Source organism: Notothenia rossii (assembly GCF_949606895.1).
Source record: "Notothenia rossii genome assembly, chromosome: 8".
NCBI classification, from domain to species: Eukaryota; Metazoa; Chordata; class Actinopteri; order Perciformes; family Nototheniidae; genus Notothenia; species Notothenia rossii.
The window spans coordinates 65,090,129-65,113,698 of record NC_136906.1 but is presented as its reverse complement, the minus strand read 5'-3'; the positions used below and the strand labels follow the sequence as shown (position 1 = coordinate 65,113,698).

The 23,570-nt window shown below is 42.4% G+C and overlaps 2 protein-coding genes and 1 long non-coding RNA gene across 5 annotated transcripts; 2 read left to right on the top strand and 1 right to left on the bottom strand.

The window, feature by feature from the left end:
• Positions 1-372: 372 nt before the first annotated feature.
• Positions 373-11,144, top strand: LOC307017219. 2 transcript variants are annotated; one of them, XR_013802076.1, is made up of 8 exons: positions 373-790; positions 1,581-1,657; positions 3,558-3,639; positions 3,803-4,053; positions 4,875-4,959; positions 8,553-8,627; positions 8,723-8,763; positions 9,034-11,144. It is a non-coding gene; the product is annotated as an uncharacterized lncRNA (long non-coding RNA). The 2 variants fall into 2 exon arrangements; XR_013802077.1 differs by having other exon boundaries at positions 3,558-3,653.
• A 933-nt stretch (positions 11,145-12,077) lies between these two features.
• On the bottom strand, positions 12,078-20,815 carry mtfr2 (mitochondrial fission regulator 2). Its single transcript, XM_079642428.1, has 8 exons — positions 20,670-20,815; positions 19,462-19,644; positions 19,180-19,284; positions 15,968-16,092; positions 15,451-15,653; positions 13,379-13,679; positions 12,705-12,888; positions 12,078-12,622 (listed from the first exon to the last, which is right to left on the bottom strand). The coding sequence occupies exons 2-8, from the start codon at positions 19,531-19,533 to the stop codon at positions 12,578-12,580; spliced, it is 1,035 nt and encodes a 344-aa protein (XP_079498554.1). The 5' UTR covers positions 19,534-19,644; positions 20,670-20,815; the 3' UTR covers positions 12,078-12,577.
• A 65-nt stretch (positions 20,816-20,880) lies between these two features.
• Positions 20,881-23,524, top strand: armc1l (armadillo repeat containing 1, like). 2 transcript variants are annotated; one of them, XM_079642429.1, is made up of 7 exons: positions 20,881-20,999; positions 21,431-21,617; positions 21,732-21,823; positions 22,123-22,306; positions 22,384-22,500; positions 22,678-22,752; positions 22,881-23,524. In XM_079642429.1, the coding sequence occupies exons 2-7, from the start codon at positions 21,465-21,467 to the stop codon at positions 23,073-23,075; spliced, it is 816 nt and encodes a 271-aa protein (XP_079498555.1). In that variant the 5' UTR covers positions 20,881-20,999; positions 21,431-21,464; the 3' UTR covers positions 23,076-23,524. The 2 variants fall into 2 exon arrangements, with proteins under 2 accessions (XP_079498555.1, XP_079498556.1); XM_079642430.1 differs by lacking the exon at positions 20,881-20,999 and adding an exon at positions 21,021-21,350.
• The last annotated feature ends 46 nt before the right edge of the window (positions 23,525-23,570 follow it).

The window sequence follows — 23,570 nt, the reverse complement described above, 5'->3', positions numbered from 1 at the left end:
CTTGGCGCTGGACCCCTGGCAGCCTCTCTGCTCTGCCACCTCTCCTATCTGCATGTGTGTGTGTGTGTGTGTGTGTGTGTGTGTGTGTGTGTGTGTGAACACGAACACAACAGGGTGTGTCTTATCCAAAAATTGTACCTTACATACGAACTGGCTGGACAGGAAGTGTGACTTTAACAGAGAACACAACATCTAATTATGTCCATAAGAGATTTCAATAAAGGTGTGTGTGTGTGTGTGTGTGTGTGTGTGTGTGTGTGTGTGTGTGTGTGTGTGTGTGTGTGTGTGTGTGTGTGTGTGTGTATCCTCCGTGTAAACACAACAGGGTGTGTCTTATCCAAACATTGTACCTTACATACGAACTGGCTGGACAGGAAGTGTGACTTCAACAGAGGACACAACATCTAATTATGTCAATAAGAGATTTCCATAAAGGCAAACGTGTTTAGATGCAGAGAGTTGGATGTCATGATCGCGATAGGGATGTTCACAGAGAACTGAAACTGATGAATTTGCTCATCTTGGAATTGCAATGGAGAAGTACGACCGTATTTGCAGAAGTAGTGATTAATAGTTTAGATACAAAGCTTTTGCTTGTAGTTGCACGTACAAGCAAAAGAGCAGTGGCTCAGTCTGTAGGGTCTTGGTCTTGGAACCGAAGGGTGGCAGGTTCACGTCCTGATCGGACCAAAAAAATATGGAGTGAGCTGGTAGAGCAAGGCACCTAACCTCGAAACACGAATGAACGGATTGTCTAATCGTCGTTTTGTTCAAGGATATCAAGAAAAAGGTATGCTATGTTTTAGGCAAAAAGGATTGTATGGACAAATAAATGTATAGTATGCTATATTACATGGTAATGTTACAAATGTTTGGGATCAATTAGACCCCCGAAAGGTCTAAATCACAGTTGGAACCAACTGTTGGAAAACTTTAGGAGGAGAAATTCAAATTAACACATTTTGTTTATGATAGGAGAAGTACTGCGTAAAAGTGCAGTCAACATAACGTAATTTTGGTATTTCTAATAGAGGGAGAGAGGTTCTCTTGTCCAATGAGGGTTGTTTTAAAATTATGCATGGCTTATGTGTCATGTTTGTTGGATACATCTAAATATTCATCTTTTTCATAATAAATAACATTTTGGAAGTTTCATCACTGTTGCACAATAATTTATACAACATCGGATACAATCTCGCAACTCTCACGTGACGTAACAAACCACGCCTTCGGGACTTCCAAATGCTTGAAAAAAAACGAGCTAAAGGAGCTAAAATGGCGTCGCATCGCGTAAGTTAAAAAATTGTATAGGATTAAATAATCATACCTTTGCAAAGTAGTTGGTAAAGTATGTGGAAGTTGTTCAGTTTGAGTAGTTACTGTTTGTATTTGGATGGGGATTCACTTGGTGTATTGTTTCATTCTGTACCGTATTCCTGCTAAAGCTTTAGCATTGCTAGCATGTGCACGAGTTGATAATTAGTTAAAGCAATTGGTGTTTACATTGTTAAAGCTTAGTTTGGAAATATGGGAAATATGCTACATTTCATCATCAAAATACTTTTGTGATGATTCGGCAGCTTCCCATCCAGTGTGTTATCAATGCGGAAAGATTTCCTGCGGTGCCGCAGCATACTTCTGAAGAAGGCCACAACAGGTGAGCAGCGATGCATAGTTTGGTACAGATGTTGTTAAGAACTGATCATTTAGATATAACACATTTCTATATTGGTTTTTTTAAATATAGTAAATCAAATGTAACAAAATGCTGTAACTGGTTATAATCAAACTTTTGACCTTGTATGTCTTTTTACTGCCTTTGTTTATTTGTATGTACCTACCATAGACTAAAGCCGGGGTGGGGAACCTTTTTCCTCTCAAAGGCCATTTCAATTTTTTAAACATCCTCCGAGGGCCGTACAAATTATTGACCTCTGCTTAAAAATACTAAAATCACAGCCCATTCATTTGGCCTTTCTTTCATGCCGTGCAAAGAAAAAGCAAACTCTTAATCCAGATATTTTACCATGACTCGTGCATGCATTCACGTGCACGGTTGTGGCATGACCACCAAAACAGAAAGTATATTGGACACAAGATATGTGCAAATGTATTTCGTTTCCTATCCATGTTGACGTGATTTAATAGTGGGGGGGGGGGGGGACCTAACCTCCTCTAGGGGGGTCCTCACCTCCCCGGGAAGATTTATTTTTAAATGTTGAAGTTAAAAGCATCAATATGGTGCACTTTGAGAGCAACATTAGGAGATTTATGGATACATCTCTCAACATCCATATGAAACAGAACTGGAAGCAGATGTATTTTTCTTTATGGATATTTTACAAATCACTCCCCTTTCAAACTGTATTCTTATTTATTAATAACAACTTTTATTTACTGTCATATAGTATTTTATACCTGTTTACTTTATTCTCTTGTTTTTTAGAACTATAATGATCATATAAAGATGTGCCTTTACCTCACTGGTTGGAGAGAAAGGTTCTTATATTCGTTATCATAGCTAGCTAACCAGATGCTAATAACAACAAAGTTATTGACTGTATGATCAGTATGACAGATGAACAGATCGCCACTGGGTTTACAACTAAAGACACAGCCACGCAGAAACTGCGGCATGTGTACGGCTCCTTATGTGTAGCCTACTGCAATTTTTGGAAGTGCCGAAGTGACGTTCTGGTGCTCCCCTGCCATGCTCCTCTGTCAGACGAGACATATACCACGTGATGACAAGTTAGGCTCGTGTTGTGTTCAAGGACCCTGACCTTGGCCAGGAAAAACAGGCTGTTTATAAATTACCTAAATCACACACACACACACACACACACACACACACACACACACACACACACACACACACACACACACACACACACACACACACACACACACACACACACACACACACACACACACACACACACACACACACACACACACACACACACACACACACACACACACCCACCCACCCACACACACACACACACACACACACAAAGACATACACATATATACACAGACAGATACAGACACAGACAGATACACAGACAGATACACAGACACAGACACAGACACACACACACACACACACACACACACACACACACACACACACACACACACACACACACACACACACACACACACACACACACACACACACACACACACACACACACACAGAGAGAGACACACACACAGACACACACACACACACTCACACACACAGACATACACACAGACATACACACACACACACACACAAACAGACACACAGACACACACACACACACACACACACACAGAGACACACACCCACACACAGACACACACACAGACACACACACACAGAAACACACACACATACAGACACACACACACAGACACACATTTTGTAATTGATATAATATCAGGGACCCCTAAGCTCCTAAAACATATGGTGAAACATTTTTTTCCTCCCAAAATAAAAAGTCACGCCATAGAGGGTTAATATCTGATATTACAAATAACTAGATTATTTCCCTCTCTCTCTGTAGCTCTGTGCGACCTTTCCAACCTGACCGCTATGAGAATGAGGACGCTGCTGGTTCGAGTGCCCGGTTGGAGGAAGAACAGAATGTATACGAGTGCTAGTAGTACAAGTTTTGGAGTTTACAAAGTTTTAGCATTGATAGCGTGTACATGAGTTAATAATTTAATAAAGCAATTTGCGTTTACATTGTTAAAGCTAGAAGTATATGACACATTTCATCATCAAAATCCTTTTTTGATGATTCTGCAGCTTCCCATCCGGTGTGTGGACAATGCGGATGGATTTCCTCGTTTGGTCGTCTACGGTGATAAAACATTCCACTATTATCAACAAGTATGTTTTTTCACCATTTAGTTTAAAGTGTAGGCTCAAAATCTATTTAAATACAAGTGCCTTAATTTTAACTTTTCTACGGAGCGCATGTTATAGGTTTTGTTTGTCTTTTTCTTGCATGGCCAGGATACGGTGCAGCAGCGTGCATCTGAAGAAGGCCCCTACAGGTGAGCAGCGATGCATAGTTTGGTACAGATGCTGTTAAGAACTGATCATTTAGATATAACACATTTCCATATTGGTTTTTTTAAATATAGTAAATCAAATGTTACAAAATTCTGTAACTGGTTATAATCAAACTTTTGACCTTGTATGTATTTTTACTGCCTTTGTTTATTTTGTATGTACCTACCATAGACTGTAAAGGTACCTACCCATGTTTCTGATAGAGCAGGGGTGTCCAAACTTTTTTCACCGAGGGCCACATACAGAAAAATATAAGAAGGGCTGGGCCACTCACTAAAGGTGAGGTGTATTACCTCATAAGTTCTGTTATACATGTTTTCCCTTAGAACAGGAGCCTCAGATTGCTTATAAGAAGAGGACATATGAAGGGTATATTTCAAGCTTGTTATATAAATTTGTTATTGGGCTTTTTTCTTATCAACTTTGATTTATTAGAACATGTTTTGAACTTTATTTACTGCATTTATTTGAAAATTGGGCCTATTAATACATGAATACTGTGTAATATATTTGAAAATATATATTTAAGAAGTACAATATAAGACAAGCAGAATTTTATTATACTTAAGTCATTATACTTTTTTTATTTGCTGAGTGAGGGCCGATTCAAAATGGTCCACCGGCCGCATTTGGCCCCCGGGCCGTAATTTGGACACCCCTGTGATAGAGGCATCTGCTACAACTTAATGTGATCTACTTGTATTTTATTCAATCAATGTGTGTCTTTAGTTATATTCTCATTAATATCTGATATTACCAAAGAAATAACAAAAAACCACAATATTTCCCTCTCTCTCTGTAGCTCTGTGCGACCTTTCCAATCTGACCGTTGTGAGAATGAGGACGCTGCTGGTTTGAGTGCCGGGTTGGACGAAGACCAGAATGTGGTATACGTTTTGGAGTTTACAAAGTTTTAGCATTGATAGCGTGTACATGAGTTGATAATTAGTTAAAGCAACTGAAGTTACCTACTGTAACTCCAGCTTCTATGAGTATTGGCGTAGCCCTCTAAGGCTATCGCTATTGGGTAATCCCCCTGCGCACCCGCACAGCACTGAAACACTTGTAGTCCACGCCCACCCGCAAGGTGGGCCCCACCCTCAGGCTCCCTTCCGGTATAAATAGGAAGGAGGCCCGACAATCTGCTCCCATACAAAATAACTTTTCTTCAGCTATTCGTGGAGCCAGTGGGGCCCAGCACGTAGAGGGCTTCGCCAATACTCATAGAAGCTGGAGTTACAGTAGGTAACTTCAGTTCTATTTCGTATATGGCATCGCCCTCTAAGGCTATCGCTATTGGGTTAAGGGTGAAGCATGATGTAGTCTGCACCCCACTGGGTCCGCCCGGTACTAGAAGCACAGACACACCTGCTCAGATGCCTATTGCGCCATGCCTATTGCGCCATGCGTAATGGCGCATCGCCGTCCCTGGAATATAGCATAACATGAATATTTTCCATGAGGGGACGAAGGCTGGTAACAATACATACCTGCCGCTGTGAAAAAGTAGAGACGCAGGTCATACTTTGCCCAGTGACAAAAAGAGGGGGAACAGCAGCACTCTGCGTGTCAGACAGGAGAGCGCACGGCTGGATCCCTGACGTCACTCACTCTGACAAGACACTCCGTAGAAAATGTGTCAGAGGAAAAAAAGGAAACATCCCTCTCATAAGAGGGAAAAAGGGCCGCTCTCCGCGTGCCGAGAGGCAGGAGAGAGGCTCACAGCTGGATCCCTGACGTCACTCACTCTGAAGAAGACACTCCGTACAAAATGTGTCAGAGGAAAAAAAGAAAACATCCCTCAAATACAATTGAATAAATGACCAGGGGGAAGACCAAGATTTAGCAGTGCAAATGTCTTCCACTGACATTCCTCCGTGCAAAGCCGTGGAGGAGGACATTCCTCTGATGGTCTCCGGGGGATCCACCCCAGAGGAGACATATGCCTTTGACACAGCCTCACACAGCCAGTGTGACAGCCGTTGTGCAGACAGAGGCTGCCCGATCGAGCTCTCTCTATAATGCACAAACAGGCGCTGAGAATGGCGCAAGGCAGCCGTGCGCGCCACTAGCAGGACAGCGCGTGCACAGGACAGAGGAGATGAGACGCGGCTTCTTCCTCCGACCTGTGAGGAGGAGGGAAAGAAGCCATCCAAGGTGATCACTCGACTCTAAAGAGCTTGTGATGACCTTTGGCATAAAAGCCGGGTTAGGGCGTAAAACAGCTGAACTGCCATCTCCTTGGATCCCGAGGCATGACGGAGCCACAGAGAGAGCAGACAAATCACTCACCCTTTTCGCTGATAGAGCCAATAGTAATACTACTTTGGCTGACAACAGTTTAAGGGGAACCTGGTCTAAAGGTTCAAATGGGGCTTTGCTTAGTGCGCGTAACACCAAAGCCAAATCCCACTGAGGCGCCAGTGAGCGTGACACAGGTCTGAGTCTCCGTACTCCTCGCATAACACGGCTGCTGCGCTCTGCGAGCCCCTGTGTTCAATTCGCCGGGAATATACATTGCTCTGATGAGAGCAACGTGTGTGTGTGCGCGCCCAGAACAGCAGCCGCCTGGCTGCCCGTGAGGCAAAAGGGCTGTGAGGGAGTTTCCACACGCTGCATTTCACTCCGTCTCTCATGATGAGGCGCGTACACGCTCAGGGGATGAGAGGTGTGTGCATGCTGTCCACACGAGGCGTTATAACGGTGCTCGTGGGTTATTATGACCGTGTGTAGGAGGCATATCTGGGATAGAGGAATGTTGCGAGCTCTGCAGTTTATAAACAGCAGGCTTCTGCACCGAATGAACCACCTCTGGAGTGTCCCCCTGTTGGCAGAGACTCAGGAGGGTCATCACGTGACCAGCTGACGCCAACGCCGAGCAGCTGCGCCACGGAGATGGCTGTGTGGTTTGTTACACGCTGGAGGAGAGCTGTCAGTTCCTCCACTCGCTGCCGCGAGAGCCGCGCTCTCATGCTGGCTGAGTTTAACTCCACTCCCAGATAAACGATTGTCTGAGAGGGAAGAGGACAGCTCTTCTTCCAATTTATTATGAAACCCAGGCTTTGACAGATGCGATACGAGATGTACCGTCTGTAAAGCGACTTCCTCTCTGGAGCGAGCCAGCAAATAGCAGGTCGTCCAGAGAAAACCACAGTCTCATCCCTCCTCGGTGTAGCGGCTCCAGCCTTCTCTACACAAAAATGCGAGGAGCCAGGAAATATCCGAACGGCAGACGATTGTCTCGTCTGATATTCCCTGAAATGAGAAAACGCAGGAATTTTCTGTGTTTCGGGATGATGGGTGCGTGGAAGTATGCATCCTTCAGGTGGAAGTGAACCAGTCGTCCTTGTGAACACATTCCACGCCTGAAAGGCACACTGGTGCACCCGGTCGGCCTGGCGGGCGACATACTGGTCTCTGGGTGAGCTCAACGAAGGGCGCCGTCCGGCGATTATGTTGGCCTGTCTTAACCCAAAAAACGCCGTCAGGCTCGGCTCCAGAGAAGGGGTGGCTGGGAAACCAGCATCTGCGAACCCCTCCACCTTGGTGAGGGGAACAAATGTGGCCACCGGAGCCTTCAGGGTCCCCGGGTTCGCCGACGCCCCCTCCTGGAACCTCCTGATGGCCGGGAAGCGTGGCCAGATCGGGTCACTCCTGACCGTCTGCACCCGCGAAAAAACTCTGGTTATGTCGTCCGGAGCACACCTCTTATGAGCTAGGGGAACGGGGAGATCTCTGCAGGCGGCCGCCTTGCTTATGATCTCCGGCAGTTCCCCATGGGGGAAAGCATGATCGGCCGCCAAGCTGGCACCCTGCTCCGACTCTGTCTTCCCAATTCGGGGGAGAGGAGGGAGGGGAGAACCGAACGGTGAACCATGGAGGGAGGCGGGGCAGGAGTTGTCTGACTCCTGCCCGGCACTCGGCCCCCGTCCGCGGGCTTGTAAGCCTGGACGGGCCAATCGTCCTCCTCGGCCGCAGCAGCAAGAGCGTCCGCTCTCCGCTTCCTGTCGCCCGAGGGGAGACGGGCGCAGTGTGTGCATGCTACCTACTGGTTTAAAGCCGCGTATGCGTGCTCTGACCCCAGGCAGGATTCGCATACTGCTTTTATCTCTGCTGGTAATAACTCATTATGAACCCAGAGCCACATGAGGGATAATCTCTCACACAGTTGTTACTCATGTTTACTCTGCAATTGAAGTGTCTCTTGTGCTTCAGTAACGGTGTGCTGAAGAAAAGAGGGAGGTGATTGTCGGGCCTCCTTCCTATTTATACCGGAAGGGAGCCCGAGGGTGGGGCCCACCTTGCGGGTGGGCGTGGACTACAAGTGTTTCAGTGCTGCGCGGGTGTGCAGGGGGATTACCCAATAGCGATAGCCTTAGAGGGCGAAGCCATATACGAAATAGAATTTGTGTTTACATTGTTAAAGCTAGAAGTATATGACACATTTCATCATCAAAATCCTTTTTTGATGATTCTGCAGCTTCCCGTCCGGTGTGTGGACAATGCGGATGGATTTCCTCGTTTGATCGTCTACGGTGATGAAACATTCGAAAGTGTAGGCTCAAAATCTATTTAAATACAAGTGCTTTAATTTGAACTTTTCTATGGAGCGCATGTTAAGTTTTGTTTCTCTTTTTCTTGCATGGCCAGGATGCGGTGCAGCAGCATGCTACTGGAGAAGGCCCCTACAGGTGGGCAGCGATGCATAGTTTGGTACAGATGCTGTTAAGAAGCTGATCATTCAGACACATATAGTATTTTTTGAAATATAGTAACCAAACTTTTGACCTTGTATGAGTTTGTACTGCCTATTTTTATTCTCTATGTAACCACCCATGTTTCTGATAGAGGCCTCTGCCACATTTGTTCAAGCAATGTGTGTCTTTAGATATATTCTCATTAATATCTGATATTACCAAAGAAATAACAAATAACCACATTTTTTTCCTCTCTCTCTGTAGTACTGTGTGACCTTTCCAATCTGGACGCTGCTGGTTCGAGTGCCAGGTTGGACAGAATGTAGACGAGTACTAGTAGTACAAGTACCCCAAGGTGCCTCCCATGGCGTGGCCAACAGTGTTTGAATGGCAGCTTCAATGAGCAGGTGGCCTTTGTATGGCAGCCCCTGCCTCTGCATGTTACTTGTTTCATTTCAAACCTTTATTTATGCAGGTGAATCCCATTGAGATCATTGATCTCTTTTTCAAAGGTGACCTGCTGCAAGTAGTGCTTGTTAGGCCTTCACGTGTACAACTGTGCATATCACCATTCAAACAGGAAACACATGGAAAATGTTGATAATTCAAGAGTTATAATTTATTTTTTATATTGATTGTTGTGCTTTTATTTAGGTCTTAATGTGTACATATAAATGTGTCTTTTGATTGTGTGTATAGGTATATACATATTTGTATATATATTTATTTTTGTATTCGGGATTGTGGGAAACGGTATTTTGATCTCTCTGTCTGTACAAACAAACAGAGAGATTGACAATAAAGTTGACTTTGAATAGTTATGGGTACATTTCGAAACCCATAATTCTTTACTTTTACTTGAGTAAAGAAGTTTAGTCAGTACTTTTACCAGAGTAGTTTTAAACAGGAGTATCTGTACTTCTACTTGAGTAAAGGATGTGTCTACTTTAGCCATCTCTGCACTTCTGACAGTTGATTTTTCTATTGAAGTTTTTTATCCAAAACCTTTAAGTTATTTTAAATTTAAAAATGTTTAATATTTATATGCTACCTCTGGCTTAAATTATTAAAAAGAGCGATGTAAGCTATCACATCTATGCAGACGACACCCAGATTTATTTTAAAATCACACCAGGAGACTATCCTCCGATTAGAACACTGAGCAAGTGCATTGAGCATATCACTGACCCGATGACTCAGAACTTTCAGAACTGAACAAACCAAAAACTGAGATCATTATTTTTGGAGCAAAGAAGGACCGATTAAAAGTAATCGCAGAACTTCAGTCAGCAGACTACAAAACCACTAATAAAGCCAGAAATCTGGGTGTAGTGATGGACTCAGACCTGAATTTCAACCGCCACATTACAACAGTCATAAGGTCTGCTTATTATCACCTGAAGAACATATCGAGGATTAAAAAACTAATGTCACAACAGGACTTAGAAAAGCTTGTCCATGCTTTTATTTTCAGTAGACTCGACTACTGCAATAGTGTATTCACAGGGCTGACAAAAAAATCCATCAGAAAACTGCAGCTGATTCAGAACGCTGCTGCACGTGTCCTCACTAACACTAAAAGAGTGGATCACATCAGTCCGGTTCTGAAATCTCTACATTGGCTTCCAGTCGGCCAAAGAATTGATTTTAAAGTACTAGTGCTAGTTTTTAAATCATTACATGGTTTAGGACCAAAGTATATTGTTGAACTCCTGCATAATTACGAGCCATCAAGGTGCCTCAGGTCTTCTGGGACGGGTCTGCTATCGGTTCCGAGAGTAAAAACAAAACATGGAGGCAGTATTTAGCTGTTATGCCCCAACACTCTGGAATAAACTACCCAAATCATGCACGTCCGCAGAAACGCTTACTATTTTTAAATCGAGACTAAAAACATATCTCTTTGCTGCTGCTTTTAATTGAGATGATCATATTCGAACTACAGTATGCCTTTTAAACATGTATTGTATACCTGTGGTGTTTATTTTTATTATCTTTGCTTTGTAATGCCTGTTGTGAAATGCCATTATATAATGTGTTTTTACTGTATTTATTCCTAAAAAGTATTTTAATTTGTTTTGTAAAGCACTTTGAATTGTCGCGTACAGAAAAGTGCTATATAAATAAACTTGCCTTGCCTTAAATGTGTTAAATTATTTCAGTATGTATGCTGCTGGAAACAGTCCCCTGTTGTGAGAACAAACCACAACATAGATGTGTGTGAAAAGTTTAGCTACTACACATTGTGTCAAATAAATAGATAAACTGAAAAATAATGAAGATGTACTAACATAAAAAGACATAACTGTTGGTGCTTTGTTTTTTTGTGATACCATGATGTACTAGCCTAAATAAACAATGTAGATTCAAAGTTATTCAATCCTCACCTTGTCATCATCAGTGAACAGCGACAGATCCGGAGTCAGTGTAAATTGAGAGCAGAAAAAACAATTGTTATGAGATAAATGATCCAATTTAAAAAAAACAGGTTTACACGATAACATACATGACTTTCTTAATTTAGGGCAGGCTATAACTTCGTTTATTAATCAGTATGCCCACTGTGGGGTCGAGTGAACGAAAAAACCTTAAATGAGAAGGTAAGATGTTAATAAAAAACAATAATTGATACACTAAACTATATATATATCTATAGATATCTATATCTATCTATAGATAGAGAGAGAGAGAGAGAGAGAGAGAGAGAGAGAGAGAGAGGTTTTGAACTGCTCTGATCAGAAGTATCACAATAATATAGCTTAATCTCTACAGTTTATATTTACATTTATCAGACAGCAACCCAATGTGCTCACTGGTCTTCTTCTACAGACTCACTTGCAGTAAGGTGCCACAAATAGCTTACTCTGCCCCCTACTGGCAAGTGCTATAATTACAGCTCTAAACAAAAGAGCTGAAGTATGAATAGTATAATTAAAGTAAATGCTACATTAAAGAAAAAGGGCACGTGATTTAATAAAATGTTTCCGATGCTACACTAGAAACATGGAAAACAATATCCTGCTCTATACCAATAAGAAATGGTACATATATATAAATAACTTCAAAATAAAACAAACGTAACTAAGACAAACAGTGTTATTATTAACACAGTAGTTAAAAAGCTGAAGTACCCGTTAATAATGTAACAATAATAACAATGTAAAATGACATCACGTGCACGAGAATGACTGATCTTTGTTGCAGTTTGATTTAAAGCAAACTGTTAAAAAAGTTATACATTTCAACTAAAACTGGATTTAAACATACAAACCGAAATATTTGAAAACATGAAAAGAAGAACCAAAATGTATCAGTGCACTTAAAAACTTTATTATAAAAATGAAACAGCAGTTGCATAGAATAGAGCTGGTGAATATCAATGCTCCGTTATTAAATTTCTCTTTTTTAAATCAGGAAATATAAAAAGGCCTTACAATGGGACTTTAGAGACATTAAAAGCAGCGGTGCATTCCTGCCCAGACAAATTATTTTGTTTAAAAATACACCATACAAATACTGTATGAACAACACTGAAAACATAACATTACACTGTACTTTTGCAAAACTGTACCAAATTCCTTCACAGCGATCGCTGTAACACAAATATACATTCAAGCTTCCCAACAAAGACAAACGTAACAGAAACAAGTTCATTGTGAGATAAAGTCTCCTACAAGAACAATATATTAGACAAACAGAAAATAAAAACGAAAATAAGTCAGTAGCTGCAATCTGTTTGAGAGGCACATCTGTGGGAGCAAAAATCAGAGGAGGGGGTGTCAGACGTTCTGGGGTCCGATCAGCAGGATCAGAGGTGGAGGCGGCCCTGGCTGCGTCTGATATGGACTGGAATCTGAAACAGAGGCAATGGATTATTACAGCTGCGGACAGAGGTGTGTGTGGGAGTGTGAGGAGTGCGTCTATGGGAATCTAACCTTGGGTATTTCTGGGCTTCCGAACGGCGAGAGTTCCAGTGAGTTCTCTTTGTCGGAGGAGTCGTTATGGCGATGCTGAGCAAACTTTCTCTTCAGCGCTTCAGCGATAAGAGCCGCTGGGTCGCTGAGCAGAGCGGGGCCTCCCTTACTGCGCCGCCTTCTCACCGGAGTGCCCCCCGGGGATCTAAGAAGGACAGAGGAGGAACGTTTTAGAGACACAGAAAAAAAAAATCTAAATAAGACAATAAACGAAGGGTACTTTCTGAGAACATTCTGACACATTGGGACATAAACCATCATATTGTAGGATATTGTTATAATATGGGATACCCATATTCAGAATCAATCAACAATCAGAAAAATGTAATTGCAGTTGCTCCATTTTAAATAATAAAATAAAATATACATATTTGTTTATATTTAATTGAATACAAATGTTAATATAAACATCAGAAGTAAGAATGTGCTATAAAAATATTTTTTTTAAATGAAAAAAAACATAATTATATAAACTTAAGAAGTTAAAAGTATGTCTAACTAAATTATAAAATAGAATAAAAATATAAAAAAGAAAAAAGAAAAATGTGCATGTTGTACTCCAATTCAAAACATGTTTTTTACAGCATATACCTTTAGTGGTAGATTTAACAGTTTTTAAGGCTTCGGTTGCTCACCTGTTGACCGAGCGCAGTTTGACTTGAGTTAAGTCCTTGAGGACATCCAGCATGGACGGCGTCCCTTTAACGTCTGAGTCCTGGGGTTTGAGTGGACCCTTGTCAAGGTTTTTGTCGTTGTCCCTCCGCCGGCGGATCAGCTCTACGACAGACGAGGACTCAGCAGTGGAGCCAGGGCACGAGGGAGGGGGAGGTGGTGGTGGAGGAGGAGGGGGAGGAGGAGCAGAGCAGCGAGGCGTGGAGGTGAGGGGGGGCGGAGACATCAGAGGACTGCCCGGGGTACTCTGGGTCTCAGACAGACCTTTTAAACACATTGAAATAACACAAGTATGTTATTCACGCGTATAACATGCCAACAGTAGTGGAATGTAACCACGTACATTTACTCAAGTGCTTGAGTACAATTTAAGTACTTTCACTCTTCTTTATTATTAACGTTTTTTGCCACTTTATACTTCTACTCCTTTTTTAACCAATTATTTTTTATATTTGCAGTTACTTAAAAAAAATAATAACATGATGTGTTTATGATACTGTGTATATGTATATATATACAAAAAAAACTTCAAGAGCCATTCTGCATAATGAGTATTTATATTTGATACTTTAAAGAGCAACATGCAGGTTTTTTTTTACTACATTTATGCTTAGCCTTGCCTGAAAATTACAATTAAAAAAGTTAATGCAGGATTTGATATGTTTTACAAGACATAAGGGCAGGATTTCAGAGGGAAAGGAGCTCTGCGCCTAAAAACTGCTTTTTTTTAACGTCATACGTCAAACGCGTCATATTACGTCACATGGGGGAGCAACTTTCTCGGACTCCTTCTCTGCCCAATCCGCGGTAGTAGTTTGTAGTTGGTTTGAGCGGTTGTGATTTACTGAGCTGGTATTTTTTTGGTAATTTTACATTGCATTTCACCATTTTTTAATCATGGTGAGCTTGTGTTTGTGCAGGTTGCACAAACTCCAGCCTGTCAGGACATCGAGTCCACAGTTTCCCTCATGGGAAAAGGACCGGAGCTAGCGTTCGTTCCTGGGTGCGTTGGGCCAGGTGCTTCCACCTCCCTGCAGCACATACTCTCCACAGCTTTATCAGGAAACCATATTACATCTCTCTCCCCCCCCCCCCCTTCGCTGTTCTCTCTCTCTCTCCCCTCCGGTACACGGCAAGACTTACACCGTAAGACGTAGTGTGGAGTTGCATTAGGTAACGCTGTGGTGGCTGTACTGCTCCAGCCGTCTCCTTTGTGTTTGTTTGTTTCCCCCTGTCTGTGTTGTTTGTGTTGGCTGTCACTCCTGGCTCCCGGCTCAACCTCCACTCACCTGCTGCAATCAGCTGTGCACCCTCCCCGACTACACACCTGCTTGCCATCAAGCCATTTACAACGGCATATCAACGGAGGCTCCACAACCTTTCTCCGCCAGATCGTCAAGTATCAGCCGTATCTCGCGTCTCCCCTCCGGTACACAGCACCGTAGTGTGGAGTTGCATTAGGTAACGCGAGATACGGCTGATACTTGCGCATTAGTTTCTGTTATGGATCAGTATCAACAGTCCTGCCAGTAACGTTACTATATTATCGATGCTATTTTAGTTATAGCCCGATATATGATTGCTAACTTTACAATGTTGTGATGTGACTGACGTTAGCTAACATGCTAACGCCGGTCACTCACCAAGACAGCTGCCCTGTTCTCCACTGGTTCTCCTCACACCAAAGCTCAATTTCTCTCCGATGGCTGTTATTTGTTCTAATCCTTGGCTGCTACTGGTCTCCTGGACGCATAGCAGGCTCATAATTATAATCATATGCATTCGAATATATATTTTCAACCTCTCCTGTGTCAAAACTAGCATTGTGATCCATGTTTATTCATACGTTAGACCGGCAGCTCTCCCCCATGTGCTGAGCCATCTGCGAGGCTTCACTAGCACCCGGAGATAGGAGTCCACTAGAATCTCCTATTATTACTTTTACTTAAGTAAACGATCTTAGTACTATTACCACAACATCATGCCCCATGTGTTTGTGTGTTTTTTGAAAAGTAGAGGTACAAAGAGTGCGTACCTGAGGCTGGAGCGGCAGTAACGATCATGGCTATCTGAGCTTGGAGTTTGAGCAGCTGACTCTCCAGCGCTGTGATCTTCTGCAGGGCGTCTGGTTGGATGGTCTGCCTCACAGGACCCCCTCCTCTCTGGGCTTTACTCTGGGGCGGGTACCTCAACGCTTCCCGATTTACAGTACTTTGCTTCTTCGGAAGTAAATGGTTCCTATGGAGATAATGCATCAGTGTAATATTTAACATACTTCCACTCAAAACATCGATACATTTCTATGGCAACAATAGAGGTAAACAGTTTTCAAGATGCCCTTTAAGGAAAATGTTGCCACCTGAAAGTAGTGACCAAATTATTTTGAGTACGATAAAACAGCGCAGTTGATCTCACTAGCTGAGTGTTACACCTTTGTTTGGTGTAATAATGCAATAAACCACCGAACTTTTGAATTATTCTCTATATATGGTTTTCAGCACTGGGAAACATGACCTTGTCTGAGTTAGTCCTGTGTCTATTTGTGTCCGTACCTGGTCTTGGCAAAACTCTCCCCCTCATCCTCAAACACCCAGAGGACGTCAGCGAACGAGGGGATGGACTTTGTCTCCACAGTCATGTCCACATAACCGTGCGGCTTATAGGAGAGCAGAGGGACCTGGGGACCAAATATGGACATCGTGTTCACTTTTTGACCAAACTCAAGTGTTTGCTGTGATATTTTTTCTCCAGTCAAGGTCACAGTGTAATTTATATTCTAATTCATGACTTTTCAAGGACTTTCAACTTTCCAGGCCACTTTTGTATATATTCAAGGATCCAACATGGCATAACTTGAGACACAAATAATTAACTGTTTCAACACAGAATTTGTAGACCGCAGAAAATTGCCTTTTTATTAACTTATACGTTATAATTTCAAGAACTTCAATTTCTATTCTTGCACAACATACTGTAGATGAATTCAAGCAGTCTCTATGACACCTGTCTATGTATGTCAGTGGTTCTCAAACTTTTTGTGTCAGGCCCCCCCTTGGGGGGGCCCAACTTTTCTCCAAACACAAATAGTCACATAATGGGCCAAGTTAACATTTATTAAAATACATCAATATGAAGGTGAGCATTCCTTTCAAAAAAATAAAAAAGTCACTTTGCTAGAACAGTGATAATAAAACAATGCTCCATAAGTCTGTGTGCTCAAAAAGATAAATACATTATCAGGGTATATGCAGGAATCCTGAAGTCAAATGTAATACCTTTTAAGACCTTTTTTAAGACCCTTTCCATACATTTTAAGACCTCATTCCAACTTTGAGTTCTAACCGGTTACATTGGCTACACACTTTACCTCACATTTACTATATTGATAGTAAGATAGCAAAACTAAACAGAGTGCAGACAGACTACTGAAGCCTCCTTTCCACATGAACTTCAACCTCTCTGTGAAGGTCAGGTTTAATGCAGTATGCTGCTTTTTTGCTTCTGTAGACTCTGTGTTCTTTCATTCCAGTAAAACTCCTCAGAAACCACTAGAAACCAGTATTTGACCAATAAACAAAACAATTGACAAAAACTTTGAACTATGAAATATGTTAAACTTTGGTGAGCTTCAGCGGGGTAATGCCATATAGGAGCACCCTCTCAAATACCCAGGGGTTAAATTGGGCTGGGGCTGTCCGGGGCTAAGCCCTGGCACATAGGACGATGCTCTGACGTCATCACCCTCACACATTTGTCATATGTTTACAAAAAAGGATATATATGTTATGATTTTTTTCGTTCTTAATATAGACTATATTTAGGGTCGATATGTGTTGACTTTACTTTAAAATAGCAGATCTCTGTGACCGGATATAGTTTGGCTTAGACCCCGGCCCCACGAGGACGCATACGCAAGCGCAAAAAAGGCTTCCGTTCACACGCATTCGATTCATTAACGTGTCCGTTCACACTAGACCGCTGGAAATGCTGGAAACGAGGCCTTTAAGTGGCGCTGCTGCCTCCCGAAATACACCAAAAGCAGTGAAGAAGACCCCGGAGCATGGTTGCCCTTCTGTTTATTCTCCGCGGTGGACGGCGTGTTCTCCTGCTGTATATCTCTCCGGTAGTCCACAGCAGATGAAAAACACCCACCTCACCGCCTCTTCCAAGGAACGAGGGGACCGTGCGGCAGTTTCCGTAAAAAAAATGTTCCGCCGGTCAACATGTCCGTTAAAGTTTAAATCTTCCGTACAAAATTAGAAAAGTGCCGGTCAGAGGTCTTCTTTGTTATTTATTGAGCTTTCAAACAAATTGATAACGACTCTGTTCTCTGTATAATAATATTTAATAAACGGTGCCTGCCTCTTTTCCTCCCCCTCTTCTGACATCCCAGCAGCAGCAGGAGACGCGGGGAGAGGGAGGCGGGCTATTTCATCGTTATCAGAAAATGATCATATAGGGCTTACACACGGAGCCGTTGGACCCCCAGAGCGTTGCGTATGCCGGTCTACCCACCGTGGGACCCGTTACCGTAGTCGCTTAGTTCCCCCCCCCACAGAGCGGAGCAAGGCAACGAAACTTAAAATAATAAGCAGCATTTTACGGCGCGCGCTATGCATGAGGCCGCCTTGGGGGGTTTCCCGACATGTCGTTTCAGTAAATTAAAGGGTGTTTCAATGTTTCATGTTGTCGTTGCTGTGGACCTTCTTAATACCTTGGAAAATGCCGTTTAATACTTTTTAATAGCCTTAATTTTCACTAAATTGATTTATCAACTTTTAATACTTTTTAAGACCCCGCGGACACCCTGATTATACAATTGTGCAATTCCTTTGTTAGAACAATAAGTTATAATACTTTGCAATCTGTGCAAAAAAATGAAAAGAAAGAAAATGCTGATATTTGGCCAAAAAGTGTGTCTTATCACAGCATTAGTGGCTTCATAGTATGCACTGCACATTTCTTCAAAACGGGGTTGCAGGCTCAGTGGCAGTACCAGAGATTTTCTTTTGGGGGTGCTGTGGGGTAGCTTGACGTTTCATAGAGGGTGCTCAAACATTTAGGGTTTCCCATTAATGTACTGGGCGCTACAGTTTAATTTTCTACTGCAACACTCCACACGCATATACATAGTACACCCGCGACAGTTACAATGAAGGCTCGATAATCAGCTCACGGCACATAGGTGTAAGCAGGGGTAAAGTACTATTTTCATAGGTGGTGTGTGGACCTAACATCCTCTAGGGGGGTCTGGGGGCAAGTTCCCCCGGGAAGATTTAAAAAAAATATTGAAGTTAAAAGCATCAATCTGGTGCATTTTGAGAGCAACATGAAGAGATCTATGGATACATCTCTCAACACCCATATGAAACAGAACTGGAAACAATTTATTTTTCTTTATGGATATTTTACAAATCACTCCCCAGTGCACCTTTTTCTAACACTGCTCTACTTGTACTGTAGCATATTATTTTTGAATCAATAATTTTTCAAATTACGATTTCTTTTTTTTGTCATAAAAACTTTTCCTCCTGGTCTCTTGCACCCTCCCTGTCAGGCCTCTGCGCCCCCCCCCCCCATTTGAGAAACACTGATGTATGTCAATAATCAAGGCCTTGTTTTCCCTCGATAAATTCACAAGCTACAAAAGTTTTCCTGGCACAACAATTTCCTTCGGGATGAATAAAATCTTATCTTATTTAATGAGGTTATGTATAATTTTAGATAATCTTCCGTATGTTCAGAAACACGAGTGGTTCAGTACCTGAAAGTGGATGCGTGGTGCAGGGGTCAGAGGGAGGTTTGTCCCAATCATCCGCACGATGCTGCGATACTGACCGCACAGGTCACTGTCCCACACTGGAACCAGCTGCAAGAAAGAAGACACACACACACAAAACAGACTTGGTTAAAATGTGCCATCCTTCCAAGGATCCAAGACTCCCTTGGTAGCTTTAAGAGAACAAAGGAACAATAAATGTGACACCTGACACCAAAAACACAAATACTAAGACCATAGTTGTAACAGTAGCGTTTGTGCACTCACCATGTCTGGAGGCACGCCAAAATACTCCAGGACGGCATGCATCAAATCCAGAATATCCTTGGCTAAAGACATTGTTAGGACTTTTTGAAGCACCAGCTGATAACTGCAAAGCTCCTCTTTCTGCTGACTAACTTGGCGAGAGGCCAACACAGAATGGATGCCACTGAGTCACATACTTTACACCTGCAACCAAACATACAGCACTTAGGCTATTGAACAAAACAGTAAAGTCAGTACTAAAATCCATCAAGAGATACAAAATGTTTTTGTAGTTAGAAGTTTGTCTTACCCTAACCCTAACATGAATAAAACAATAACAAAATCAAAACAACGTCCACTCAAATGCAAGAATTGAAGAGTGTATTTTCATCTCAGTCTGATTCAAAATAACTTATTTGTATCTTTAGTAGGTTTGGCTACTGTAGTGTTTCCTTAATGGGAGGAGACAGCCGCAGCTGACTCAGAATGCTGCCGTTTGTCTTCACAGAGACCAATAAAGCAGACTACATCAGTCCAGCTCTTAAAGAGGTTCTCTGGCTTCCTGTGGTCAAATAAATTATATAATAGCCCTGTTGGATTCTGAATTGATCATATATATATATATATTTCAACTTTGGCTTCTGTTTTCTATTGTATTGTTATGTTTTAAAATGATACTGTATGTGCAGCTGAATGTGTGAATCAAAACAGGTCTTACATCGAAGTGAATGGTGTGTTAAATTGTGAGATTAGTCTTTAAACCTCCCCCACACACCTTGGCTTTAACTAGGTTCACAAGGAAACAGATGCAAACACAGGAAACACCCATTGTGGTTTCATTTCATTTCCACAGCTAGAGGCAATTAATTAAAAATTAAAAACTATTTCTATGCTATCAAACTTTAATTCCAGTAGACCCTGGAGTCCATTATCCATGCAGCTTTTTGTGTCTCTGTTGACATCACACACTGATGCTCCGGTTGACCATAGTGTCCCCCTGTCCGGCTGACTCGGCTGTGAGTCCATGAATTTAATACAATTGGATCAGCACAGCGGGTTCAGAGTACATTTTTGTTTTAACCTCAACAGAGTAACCTTTCTGTGTGGGGGGAAGTGCAGGTTCCCCTCACACAGGCAGCGCAGTGTCCCACAGAAAAGAGGTAAAGAGGCTCGAAGTAAACTGCTATACCAGGAAACATGCGGTATAACGAAACTATATATCTACTTACCGTAGAGGTTTCTTGAAAAAACATGCACTAGGAGCTACATTTGTCCGACATCTTGATGTTAACCTAATATATCAACTGTAACTGCAGATAAACACTTCGAACGTGCAGATGTATCCCAGCTCACGAGTCAAAGCAGCGAGTGTGTGTGAAGTCAAATAAAGCCGCAGTAGCAAAAGCTCCTCTGATTGGATAGAAATACAGAACTAGTGTGAGGAGCCAATAGGAGCGGTCGATCGTGAAGCAGTGGCAACGGCTGCTCGACCAATTGCGTGTCGCGAAAAGCCCAACATCAAATTTGTATTTTTGTGCACGAGCGTCTTCCTCTACTTGGTAAGAAACAACACAAAAACTACATTGTACCATCTATATTTCACTACCTAGACGCTCGTATTATTATGTGTTGAAGTATCGCATATTTGTGTGTTCAAATGGTGAACATAAACAAATGAAAAGGGGCTTTTGTTAAGTTCTGCAGCTTCTTCCCGTTTCAAAAGTTGCTAACTTTAGCTTATTTAGCTAGCCACAACGTTAGCTAGCACGTTGACCCCGACAGGACAAGCTTGAATCACTGTTTATAAAGTAGCTTCGTACCTCGAGAACCCAGCCTTAAATCATACGCTAGTAATGGTAACGTCATCCCACTTGATCGTAATATTTCCTCTGTTTTATAATTAGGCTAACGTAAGTCCAACGTTCGCCACACACACAACAGTTTGTCCGTATCAGGCTAACGGTAAAACACATTTTACTTGTATCCTCAGTTTCAGATCTGGTGGTTAACCGAAGTTAACAGCAATGATGGATGCTCTGTCGGTGGTTACTCAGCTGCGGGACCTGGCATCTGAACCGCAGAACCGAGATGTGATCGTCCAGGATCAGGGCTGTCTCCCCGGGCTGGTTCTCTTCCTGGACCACCAGAACACAGACGTGCTTTTTGCAACTCTTCAGGTGGGTGAAAGATGCTGATCTGTGTTGTACTGTCCTCCTGCCAAATATTCTTTAAAGGACCAATGATCTCTAAATGTGGTGCATTTCTTAATACTTTTCTGCCTTTGTCTTCAGACCTTGCGCTACTTGGCTGAGTTGTCCCCCAACATCCCCACCATGAAGAATGAACTGGGTATGATGGTGAGCTTGGAGAATCTAATTGCAAGGTGAGGGATTATTTTGTACTCCTGTGCACTGTTTTTTTTTTTTTAGATAAGAGTATTTTCTTAGCATGTAATTGTACTTGACATTTCCAGTGAGAGTAGTTTGAGCTGTCAACTGTAATGATTCCTAATGCTGTTTTGTTGTACTATCTTAAGTTTAAGCATATAATGATATGTACTTAAACACTAGAAGGGAATGGGAAAGCCTAATAGTTATCACCATAACTGTAGACTCAGAATCGTGGGGGGCAATTCAGATGTTTGGAACTAGGTAACATAAAATATAATATTTATTTATTTAGGCAGGGCCTGTCTGTTGACATCACGTCATTGGCCCAGGAGGTGTATGATATTCTGACTGCGCCTGCTAAACCCATCCCCCGCACGCCTGAGAGGGAGAGGAGAAAGAAACCCCAGTTCTTTATCAACTCCTCTCAAAAGAAGGCCAAGTCTGTCACTCTGCACATCAAGGGCCTGGACAGCACTGTGAGTAGACTGACCTACACAAGCAAGACCGTGACTATTATTATCAAATGCTGCAACTTATACTTTTTCTCTTATAGGACCAGCGAAGCTTGTGTGAGGAGGCTCTTCTGAAGGTCAGAGGGGTAATCAGCTTCACCTTCCAGATGGCTACCAAGAGATGCACCGTCCGCATCCGTTCAGACCTGCCCACTGAGGTAACGCACCAACACATTAACTATCAGGGGCTGCTGAGGAAGAAACCAGCCTGTTCAAAAATGAGTTGTATTCCTGTAGTTGTACTCACCATTTGTGTTATTGCATTATCAAAGCAACGTATGTACACATGGTGCGGGTGAACACTTTATATCTGATCTCCGCCTATTGTTTTTCAGAGTCTGGCATCAGCCATTGCAGCCACTCAGGTGCTGTCGGCCCAGCAGGTGGTGAAGAATGAGGCGGGAGAAGAGGTGAGTGGTGGTGCTAGATTCCTTATATTGTTTAGCAGCGTTTTTGAGTATCCATACTATACACCTCAATTGTTGTCTTGGTTTCAAAATGTGTTCTTAAGTTCTCTCAATCATTTTTGTATCTACAGGTTTTGGTCCCTCTAGACGCATCTGGAGTGGACGTCCAGAAGAACTCAGCTATCCCAGACTACCTCCCAGAAGAAGAGGAGAGCCCAGAGAAGGAGGTGGACCGAGCGATTTCCCGCACCACAGCTAAAGAAGATTCCAGTGGAAGCTGGCTCAACGCCGCCGCCGGTTTCCTCACCAAAACGTTCTACTGGTGATACTGCTGCAGCTCAAATCCCAGATTGTGGAATACAGCTGCTGTGTATGTAACTAGAGTGGAAATCACTGGAGGTTAGCACCCCTCGGGCTAACATCCTGGCTTTGTGTGGACTTCACCAACAGTCATCATTTGTTGTGAATAACTAGAAACGACCCAGATGTGCATAAGCACTTCTGGTTAAGCAGTTGAATATAGAGGATCACACACTTGAAAGCATATTTTGTCTCTGGACCTGCGTATATGCTGATTTCTATCCACTATTTTCATAAAATGTAAATATTTTCTTCATCTTTCTTTTTCTCTAAACTGTCTCAACATGTAAGAAAAACAACTTTAAAGACTTTTTCTACTTTGACACTGATGGAAAAGTATTTTCTGTAAAAATGCTGTATGTTGCTAGTTATTTTGGTTTATGCTAAAATAAATCTGCTACATGTTTTAAATGCACCATTTCTACTCTTATTATTCAGTATTTTGGACCAAAGAGGCAGTG

What these genes read in the sequence shown, in the direction of transcription:
- mtfr2 (XM_079642428.1), bottom strand. Translation starts at nt 19,533, where the DNA reads ATGTCTTTAGCCAAGGATATTCTGGATTTGATGCATGCCGTCCTGGAG. An exon ending in TTGGCGTGCCTCCAGACATG is followed by an intron (nt 19,285 to 19,461) that starts GTGAGTGCACAA and finishes TCTTTCTTGCAG; the next exon opens with CTGGTTCCAGTGTGGGACAG. An exon ending in AAACTGCGCTCGGTCAACAG is followed by an intron (nt 12,889 to 13,378) that starts GTGAGCAACCGA and finishes TGTCCTTCTTAG; the next exon opens with ATCCCCGGGGGGCACTCCGG.
- armc1l (XM_079642429.1), top strand. Translation starts at nt 21,465, where the DNA reads ATGATGGATGCTCTGTCGGTGGTTACTCAGCTGCGGGACCTGGCATCT. An exon ending in TCAAGGGCCTGGACAGCACT is followed by an intron (nt 22,307 to 22,383) that starts GTGAGTAGACTG and finishes TTTCTCTTATAG; the next exon opens with GACCAGCGAAGCTTGTGTGA. An exon ending in GTTCAGACCTGCCCACTGAG is followed by an intron (nt 22,501 to 22,677) that starts GTAACGCACCAA and finishes ATTGTTTTTCAG; the next exon opens with AGTCTGGCATCAGCCATTGC.